Genomic DNA, 11,105 nt, shown 5'->3' with positions numbered 1-11,105 from the left:
TATATATATATAAAGTAAAGATCAAAACATTAAAATTGCATCTGTTTTGCATTATATTTCATTTTCTTATTGGAAATATAAAAGTGTTCAAAATTATAAAATTATTTTGGATGTCGAATGAAGAGGCGCTTAAATTCCGTACGACTGGTCTCTTCAAATGTTAGTTACAGTACTAATAATGTGAAATAAGATTCAGAAAAAAAAAGGAGAAAAAAAGAAAGATGAAATAAAAGAGAGATGAAAAGTGAGGAAGACAAGTTGAGATAGTTCTATAGATATGAGTTAATTATTTAATAAACTGGAAAATTAATTCCATCGTATCTTAATTAGTCCAGAGACCAAGGAAAAGCGGAAACCTGCACGGCGCGATCATTAAGTCTGCATTCAAACGACTCGTCTAACGTAAGTTTTACATGGAATGCCTCTATTGCACGTACCCGAAACATTCGACAATTTACACTATTAAACGTCTTAATTTTCCGTAAAGTACTCAAGAATATCTTGCAACATGGTCGAAAATTAGATTTTATCGTGCTCGAATCTACGCGGCAAATTTCCGGATTTGTAGTCACAAAACTCAAATTTTAAATTATAAACACATACAGTAAGGATACGTTAAATTAAATAAATATATTCGAAGGATTTAACAATATAAATAATGTTACCAATTAATTAGAAATTTTGACATTTTTTAACTTCTTTTATGATATCGCTCCCTTACTCAAAAAATATAAGTTTCTCAGTAAGAGAAAAAAATATTGTTCAATTTGACAGAAAATTATTGATTAATTAAATAATATTGAAAAAAAGATATATTCTTAACATGATAAAATGTCATTTTTGTAATTACTCATTTTTATTTCACAACCCTTAAAAAACCTTTTTAAGTTGCGATTTTCCAAGAAGTTAGATCACTTTTGATGATTGATAGGATAATGTTTACCTAACTCATTTATGATAATAACTCGAAAATCATGTTTTTTAATTATATTACTTTTGAAGTCAGAAAGCAACATAATATAATTGAAGTGTGTTAATAAAATATTGAAATTTACAATGCGAAAAAAATCTAATTACAAACAAATTTAAATCTCATAAGACCGTGCAGAATTCATTAATAATATATAATAAAGGCCTATTGCCGGTCGAAGCTAAATCTTTAATTATTTCTTTTTAAATAATTCAAAATTGTGAATTATATATATACTATATATGTACTTGCATATATACCATATTTGTAGTCATATTCATTACGCGCCGAAATTTTTCCGGACTTTACAAACGCAGCTAAACTATTGAAATAATATCACAAATTAAATTTTGATGCTCAATAAACAACTATTGTAGAGATCTTAACCTAATAGAATCTGTAAATAAATTTTTAATTATTACGAAAAATATTACCTCGGCCGGGAGTCGAACCCGGATCTCTTACATTCCGGGTAGTCTAACTGGTAAGGACGCTCACACGGAATGTAAGAGATCCGGGTTCGACTTCTGGTCGAGGTAATATTTTTCGTAATAATTAAAAATTTATTACAGATTCTATTAGGTTAAGATCTCTACAATAGTTGTTTATTGAGCATCAAAATTTAATTTGTGATATTATTTCAATAGTTTAGCTGCGTTTGTAAAATCCGGAAAAATTTCGGCGCGTAATGAATATGACTACAAATATGGTATATATGCAAGTACATATATAGTATATATATAATTCACAATTTTTGAATTATTTAAAAAGAAGCAATTAAAGATCTAGCTTCGACCGGCAATAGGCCTTTATTATATATTGTTAGCGAGTTCTAATTACAAACATACAAACTATATATTCAGTTTATATAAATGAATTAAAATTTTTGTAATGTTTTACATCAGAATTTTCGTAATATTTACATCAGAAAGATATCGCGCAGTTTATAGATCCTATTTTTGAAGCACGAAGGAAGATGCTCCAGACAATCTAGTTAATTTTCGAAGCAATGTCCTTGACGATCTTTGACTATAGTTCCTATATAAGTGCACCGTAACAATTTATCTTCCAAGAAAATGGCTTTTTATTAGTCTCGTGAGTCTTTCGAGATGCACGACACAAAAAGGAGCGTATAACAAAAGTAATAGGGTAGCTAGGATGGTGGTCAACATGAAATAGAAGGAGGAAATAATCCTGTCCTTCAATTTTACGGGCCAAGTCGTCCACTCGTCCGTCCATGAAGACGAAACCAAATTGCGGCCAATAGCAAGTCTCATCCTACTTCCTGAATATTACTGCCGAATCCTCCGCACATCACTCTCGGTCGAGACAGGACAATTTCGACGTTCTGTGCTTTCGAGCATCGGCCGCACGACTGGTTTTCGTCGATTCAGAGACGTTGGAGGTCGACTCAGACGAGTGAGCGCATCAGGCAAATGGAACGTGCGAGCTATTGCAATTTCTGTGCGGAATTCCATACGCGACGTGGCTCCGATTCTGGCCGTGCTCTGTCTTTAAATTCGATCACAGCCACGAAACGTTCCTATTTTCATATTATATACAAGGGATGCTCTTGACCCGCTTGGCCGTTCTTTTAACTTCGAGATCGAATTCTTCGAGAACAAAATAAATATTATACACACAGCATCGTCTTACTAGATTGTATCGTAGTTTTTATTGTGCAGAAAACGCTCGCGATCATATATCGTTTTCGGAATCACAACATTTTTCATAGAACTTCATGTCTGTACTATTTTAATAGAATTGTTTCTCTGATACTCTTGCGATTCAAGCGAGTGCGACTCTGACACTTCGGCTTAAATACTTCAACAGGAGAGATAGGCGTATTAGTCAATATGCATTCATCGTAGCGTGCATTAATTCTGATTACGTGACTCTTCGTGCATTTGGATACGATTAGAATTATGATCTATAAATCATTGAGTTATCGCGCAAGGATTACATATCGGATGTATAGTGTCGTCGCGATGATACAATTTACCTACCGTGCCGTGCGCTACCACGGCGTTAATTAATCTAAACGATTATAGCCGTATTGTTTGAAGCATCGAAGTAATTGCGGGAAACACTAAACTCTATCGTAGGAAAGCAGAAACGCTTGAGAAAGTTTCCGTTGCGCTCTAGAGATTAGAGCCGATTCAGTTCTATTTCTGAGACCCGCACTTCCCGTCTCATCCCTTAAAAAGGGGGATGATTCTAGACAAGTGGTTCTTAGAGCACGCAAATTTCTTCAATCAGAAAGTGCGCAAGTCTAACTGCGATTTAATCTGATGAAGACAGCAAATAAGATAGAACTATATTAACGAAACTATATTAACAAAGTTGCATAAAATGTCGAATAAATCGGAACGATATATAATAGGTTCGAATTGTTTTTTTTATTGTTTATTTTTTAATAATTCTATTGTATACATGTTTTTTCTGTTGAATTGAACACCTGACTCTATATAGAAATATAATTTATTAATTTTTATTTTAAATATTTTTGTACAAAGGTAAAAGAATTTTTTTTTAAACTTCATCCAAATTCTGCAAAAATAGCAGATGAGTATTCGTAATTTGTCGCATATACCTTTTATGCCGTTTGCAGCAGATCGATGATAAATGGATAACATTAATTGATTAGGAAAACGAAAAATACGGGTTCCTTCATTCATGAATACTTCGACTAATAGGAAGATTACTTACCGTTCGCGTGCGCCGCAAGCAGGTCCCTCAGTTGTTGCTGGCCAGTGGTCAATTCCACGCAGCTGACCCTAACGCTAAACCTGGCGCCGGTTCTCTGTCGTTGTTCCGAAATACCGCGGAAGAGCCACGCTATAGCGCAAGGAATTGCGCCCAGTGTATGGCCAGCCTCCGGAGTTCCCAGCATAGTATGGGACTTACCTAAATTAGAGAAAAGAAATTTGTTAAAGATGGCGGATGCTTGCGGATTACAGGCAATATAAACGTGGAATCATGTCGGAGGAAGCGATATTTGGTGTTTAAACGTGCAATGTAAATGCAAATGGCGTAGACGAAAATTATTTTACCGATTTAAATTAATTATAACTAGTTTATATATTGTCCGCTTATATATATTGCCTGTTTATTCATATTCTATGAAACTCGTACAATTTAGATATACGTTTTTTAGGATTTTTTTCTGTATTTACAGTTACTTTAATCCATACAAATTAAAAACTGTCGAGATAAAATATTTAGAGGTAACATATTGAAAGTCCGATATCCACTCTCTTGTCAATAGAAGCGATGACGGATCAAAGCTAATATTTCGAATGATCCTTGCCAGACTGACAGATTTATTGACGTAGAGATCGAATTAACGCCCGTAACCGTGCCGCTGGTGCGACTGGTATGTGGACAAGCTTCATTGTTGATTGGCATAATCGCAATTTTCCCCCTCGTGTGTCGCGACGAATCAATTCACATGGATGAGTTCGAAAATCCTGTTTATGTATACGAACGGAGCGCGAGCCGACTGGGTGCAATAATTGCGTTGCCAGATTTGTGGTCAGGCTCGAGCGGACCGCTTAATTTGTTTACTATTTAGTGGACGACAACGTAACGGCTAGAATGACAACCGGCGATTATGTCGAAGTAGTTGATGCACGGCGAAAGGATCGATTGTTATTTCGCTTTTCACAACGGTGTGAAATAAATATTAAAATTAATTCATTCGGATGACAATAATGAGATACAAATCTCATAATAAAGTACGCTTCGGTTGTGTGTTTAACGGCAATTTCAGCACGAACTTCTGATAACGGCACATACTGTGCGGAAGTTTTTAGCACTGAAGTTTAGGCAAAATTGAAAGTCGAGCTCAAACGCTCTGCTGTTGACAGAGAAATAAAAGAGCTCTTATTAAAATCATAAAACAGTCTGATGAGAACGGAGAGACGACTTATGGCAGAGAGGAGAGAAGAAGGAGGAGGAGGAGGTTGCGATACGGAGGACGAGAGATTGAAGCGAAAGGCGTAAGATCCTGGCAGAGGGAAGCCCCCGTCGGCAATGGCGGAGTAATGGAAAAGCAGCAGCCGCTGTTGAATCTTAAACGTTATTTAATTGTCTTAATGTAAAACGGTGAATTATGTTGTTATTTAATTAGAAACGCGGCAAAGGAGAGGGTCGGTCTATCTTGCCGGTAACGGACCGCGTTTGCGTCTCAGGAACTTTTCAACGGTTCCACTTTGGAGAATTCGCGCTCCGTTGGCAAGATTCGAGCGGTCGAACCGCAAAAATTCCGCAAGAATTCATGCTATGCCGCCACGAGATTCACGAGGTCGCTGACGACGACGTAGAAAAACGAAGCGGTAGCCGCTGCATTCTCAGACGATCGGTATAACACTCCAGCATAAGGATACTTTGAAATGGAAATGCGAGTGATAATTAAAATTCCGCTCGAATACCTCGTTGTGCGCGAGAAACGTCAGTGCCAATACAAATAGCATGATAGAAATTGCGTGTTTATCAGTTAAAATATATATATTAAAGAAATATTAAAAAGATTAAGGAGAAAAAGATGGGATACATAACGTCTCTAAAAGTGTTAAGATTGCACGAATTTGTATGCACACGAGATTACTAAAAGCCACAGTTCCTTTGACTAAATCGCTTACCAAGGTTATTATTGTCAAAGCTTCATGTTTTTGAGAGAGGAATGAGAGGGAAGTCTCAGTGCATCAAGCACGCGTGCTTTTTCCCCTCACAGTCGTTGCATAATTCACTTTCACGGTCCTTCCGCGATCTCAAAGGCTTCGTCGGAGTGTCCGCAGTTGTAGGATCCCCGCGCGCGGGGGTAATTAGGAAACGCGCTACAAAGTACAAACGGGTCCATTGTTGTCGCTATACCTGTATATGTATATATGTAGCGATATATACATATCTCCGTCCGCCCTCTGTCCTTTCGTAAGAGGACGAGTCCCGTTGCTTTGAAAGTGCAAATCTCTCTCATCCTTTGCTTTTCTCCTTCAACACCCTCTCGCATGTCTATATCTTTCTCCATCTTTTTTCTTTCACGGCTTTTCTGCACGCTTTTTACACGCAATTTTTCAGACCGCGAACAATAGACATGCGAGCGTGAGCGAAATGCATTTGGTTTCATTGGCGATTGCTTCGCGTGAAGTAAAAGATATAGGCTGGTCGTCATTTAAAAAATTGCTGGGCTGGCATTGCCTCTGTCTTACGTATGCTTTCCTCTTCTCATCTCGCAGATCCATGTAAATCTGGTCTTCCTCCTGGTTTCCATCTCTCGCCTTCCTTATTCTCCTCACTGTTCTAATCGCGGCCATTTTTCTTTTTCATCTTTCTTTTTTGCGTCAGAAGACGATAATATAAAGGGGTAGGAGAGAGTCGAGAAGAGAGAAAGAGATTGAAAGGAGTTGGAACAGAGAGGAAAACGATGGAGAGTGCGGGGAAATTCGAGAGAAACGTTCGCATAGCGATGATCAAAAGCAGTTTGCTTGCGGACTTGCTCGAAGTACTTTTGAAAAAGAGAGGGAAGACTGTGCGAATTCGTTTGGCTTCCTTTTACGCAGCTCTTTGTCTATGGCCGTTAGGTTCTTATCTTTCCGACGCGACTCCTTTTATTTTATTTTCGATTCTATCGATCCCCCTTTCCCGCGTTGCGAGAAATCCCGCTCAACTATACGAACTTCGGCACTGAAAGTCGACAATTTCTCAATGCGCTGCAGAATTATGAAACCGTATCGGTTCAAGAACGATAGAAGCCAGCTAATGGTTGAGGAAACTCTAAGTTTATGCGACGAAGTTAATTTTAGAAATAGCATTTCTCTGTGCACTGTCATTTTATTCATGTGAATTTAGAATAACGAATAATTATCGAGGAGGACTATTTAGCAATTTATGTTTTAGAATAATTTAACTTTCGTGAATATTTTATAATTTTATCTGCCTTATTTAATTAATTATCTTACACTCTGTATCCAAATAGGTTTCCATCTTTCTATTTATATATCAAATATAAAAAATCTTTCAGAAAGGTATATAATTAAAGATAGATTTATAATCTTCATGGAATATTTTTCTCACTGAATTTTTTTAACATTATATTTTTATATCTTTATATAATGCTAAAAGGAATTCAGGCAAAAACGAGGGCAGAAATATTCCATGAAGTTTAATTGGTTCTCATACAGATTGTAAAAGCAGAAGTTATCTGAATTTATTCTCGTCGATGTCAAAAATATTTTATCATCTACGATTATAATTATAAAATGAATTTATTGTTGGACGTTATTATTTTGATCATGAATATAAAATTGTATAAATTATAAAAACATCGAGGCAATAAATTATAAAAATAAATTATGTAACGAGTAAAGAATTTAATTTTTTTAATTAAATAAGAAATATTTCCTTATATATATGTACGTGAATTCTTAATCAAATGCGAGGAATTCTATATTCGGCCAAAACAGATCTTAGTGGTTAAATATTTTTGTATGAGTTTATATACATATATAATTCTGTAAACTGCATGTCAAAATCTTTTTCGATCTTGAAACACATTCATGTACGGAACCAGAACGAGAGAGACGTTATGATACCCATTCTATATTTGAATGTGTTTAAAATGGGAATATATATTTCAATTATGACAGTTTTCAAAACATACATTTTATGCAAGATAGAGATTCTCTCTAAATCCATTAGTCTTAAAGTCGTTTTCGCGCAGAAAGCGCGTAATGACAAAAATATGGACAGTCTCTTGGGTTGTGGTATGTTAAAATTCGAAAGGGGGGGGGGGAAGAGGGAGAAAGTGTGTCCCAGTGGCATACATTATCACCATTCCTTCCGGTCTCGCTTCCTCACTCTTCATTCTTCTATTCCTCTTTGTTCTCAGTTCCTTCTCTTTTCTCACTCTCTTTCAGCACCGACATTACCACCCGAGGATTCTCTCTTCCGCGCACTTTCCATGCATAATCATGCATTTGCATGCAAACTCGATATTACTACTTAAAATGTAAAACAACTCTACGCCTCTACTGGATTCCTACCTTGCGGCAGTACAACGAAGAGATGTCAAGTGAATAAAGGAAGGAACGTCTAAATAAAGAATTTTTGCGACATTTCCTTCAAGAGCGAATATCGGTGTATATTGATACACTTGTGCATTTTATTCTTCGATCAAGAGGAACGTGCAAAATAGTATTGAATGTTTACCTGCCTAATGATAATCTGATTTAAAAAATTAAGGTGACTAAAAAAACACGTAAATAATTAATTACGTAAATAATTTAAAATCTTGATTCAAGCAAACATAATTCGTTAACTATTTTTTTCTTATTCAATGTAAGATATTATATAATTATTTTGATTCTTATGTAAAAATACAATTTAGATATATTTAAATATAAATCAAATTTATAATTTCTAAACTTACCCAAACCGGCATGTCCAAAACAAAATAAGCAGCCATCCGTTCCATTAATGACCGCATGAATTACATCTGTAAGAGCGCTCGAACAGATCTCGGTCTGGAAAGAAATTGCAAACGATCTGTATACATTTCATGATTACAAGCACTAAATTACTGAAAATAATGATTTTAAAAACTATTGTTTTCATCTTTGATCTACTTTTAGTGATTAACACTTTAAATTGATTCTATTAATACTGTTCAACAGACCTTTTTTTCAACACAAATGTGAATAGTCATTTCCAATGTATTTCTGTGTGTTGAATAAGAATCCATTATCAAAATTCTTTCTATCACATCACAATTTTAAAAAATGGCGTCGAAAAGGCAAAAGCGATTTTGAGAGTTTTAATGACGTTGTATCATCGATATAAAATTTTTTTCTAAATTTCATTAGTGCCACGTAAAAGTATTAATTTTGAGATTTAAAATGCATTTTGGTTTGTTTCGATATGATTTTTCATTTTCGAGATATATCAATTTGAAAATTGTTCTTAGAAAAAAGTTCTTAAAAAAAAAATGGTATCGTATTATAACGTCATGAAAATCCTCAAAATTGTTTTTTTTTTGCCTCTTTGGTTTTCATATTCTCAAAAAAGTTAATACTTTTACATGACATAGATGAAATTTAGAAAAAAATTTGGTACCGATGAACATCAGGAACTATATATATATATATATATATATATAACATCATGAAAACTCTTAAATCATTTTTTTTCTTAATTTAAATAATCTTTTTTTTTTCTTTGGTGCCATTTTTCTCAAAATTGTGACGTGTTAGTTTTTTTTCGACGGATTCGTGTTCAGTGAACAAAAATATATCGAAAATAACTATTCGCATTCGTACTACAAAATGGTGTTGGACACCATTTTGTAGTGTATAAATTACTAATTATTAATTACTCGCGTTTTCAATATAGCTTTAAGATGGCTAAGTAGACGCGATTTTAATTACGTCTGTTTCGAAATAATATTGTGACGAGAGAAAGAGATGGTACGTCAAGCTTTTGCAGGACAGAATAAACAGCTCGGCCGGGTTCTCGTAAAAGTGCTTAAGAAAGCACGTTGGCGGGCCGGGTTTAATAAACGCGTGTAACATCTCCAGAACGAAAAGCGAGGAGAAAGACGCAGGGAGGAAGAAAGGGGTCGTGAGATTATGGAAGGTGGTCCTTTGTTTGCTCTTAATGTATTCATAGACTGGAAAAGATTTTTCCTGCGTCGAGAAACAATGCTCGGGTCCAAGCAAGACCATTTTAAAAAGGGCTCAATTTTATGTGTTAAATGGTCGCAGCGGCCGGTTGTCGATTACTGTCGAGATATCAAGTATCAATGAGAATTGAGGGGAAAGGGAGATGGTGGTGGGAAAATCAGAGGGTTGTTCGTTTGGGAAGCGAGTTTCACGAATTTCCTGCGAAAGCTGCCGAGGATCCTCCCGAATTGAGCCCGCGGCTGATGTGTCGCGGACGATCGATATAGCAAAAACGCCATTAGATCGGCTATCCTTCGCGTCGACGACGCATAACAAACGGAGACTCGGACGACGAAAGAGATGAAAAAACGGTCGTATATTATAAGGGAAGGTTCCGCCAGTTTACGGAGAAAATCGGGAGGAAGATGAGGACGTGTCGATGCCTCGGCGAAACAAGATTGAAATCTTCGTGGACGAGAATCGGATGAGCCCGAGATGGAAAAAGGGGCGGACAAGAAGCTCGTGGAAAGAGAAAACGTAGGGGGAAGAAGGAATATATTGAGGGTTAGAAAGAGAGAAAGTGAATGCGGAAAGGCTTAGCTCTGGAAAGGCTGTTGAAGTGGAGAATCGAAGTAAGAAGCGAGACGCCTGTTGCGGAAGAACAGAGAAAGAAGCCGATCGTTTTCTCCCTTTCCTTTTTTTTCCTCTCCCGCGGCAGCAAAAGGATAGGGAAATAAGGAGTCTAGTCCCTTTCCCAATATGGTAATACCAATCTGTCGTTGCTCGTTTCAAAGGGGCGGCCTTTGGGGTTACAGCGTGTAGCCGCAAACGAGTCTGTCGATACTACCGCAGATTTACATTGACTTCTCGATACAGATTTGGACGAAGAAATGTTTCTTACGTGGTGCTTCGACGAATAAATTTTTCACTTAAAACGGAATCACTCGTGTTAATCTACACCGATTATCGCACGATAATTAATCCTTAAACGTCATACTACAGAACAACACACTATATAGTATATGGGTAGCGACCATATAGGGGAAAGTGGGTGAATTGTGCGCACCTAAGGGAAATTTATTGTCCTGGAATGGTTTTACAAGTTCAAAGCGATATAAGTATGGAAATAGAAACTATAAACATTCTTTTACCATTACGTATCCTCATATTGAACAAATTTTCATTCAATAAGGTTGTATTTAGCAAAAAGGAAAAAACGGAAAAGCGAAAAAATTTCTCGCGCGTCAAGTAATTGTGCACATGGGTTGGATAATTGTGCGCAAAAGCAAAAGTCGTAGGAAATGAATGAATTATGGAATATTGACAAAGAAATCAGAAAATATATTTATTATATTGCAATATAAATATATATTAAATATATTTTAAATATACAGGGTGTTTCCAAATTAAATCGCAAAACTTCGGGAGCGTGTAGAGGAGTAAAAAACTAAGAAAAAAAGTCCTATAGACATATGCTC

The 11,105-nt window shown here is 36.0% G+C and overlaps 1 protein-coding gene across 1 annotated transcript in view; it reads right to left on the bottom strand.

Annotated features, from left to right (window-relative positions):
• Positions 1-11,105, bottom strand: part of LOC108730429 (kinesin-like protein CG14535) — a 46,069-nt gene that overhangs the window by 19,488 nt on the left and 15,476 nt on the right. Inside the window, exons 2-3 of the mRNA XM_018460133.1 lie at positions 8,400-8,493; positions 3,680-3,877 (exon numbers count right to left, since the gene is read on the bottom strand). Coding sequence (XP_018315635.1) covers positions 3,680-3,877; positions 8,400-8,493 — 292 coding nt within the window. The remainder of the gene's footprint in view (positions 1-3,679; positions 3,878-8,399; positions 8,494-11,105) is intronic.

Source organism: Mycetomoellerius zeteki, unplaced genomic scaffold, assembly GCF_001594055.1.
Source record: "Mycetomoellerius zeteki isolate Tzet28-1 unplaced genomic scaffold, Tzet1.0 scaffold914, whole genome shotgun sequence".
Lineage (NCBI taxonomy): Eukaryota > Metazoa > Arthropoda > Insecta > Hymenoptera > Formicidae > Mycetomoellerius > Mycetomoellerius zeteki.
The sequence above is the reverse complement of the archived record's forward strand: the minus strand, read 5'-3'. Positions and strand labels throughout refer to the sequence as shown.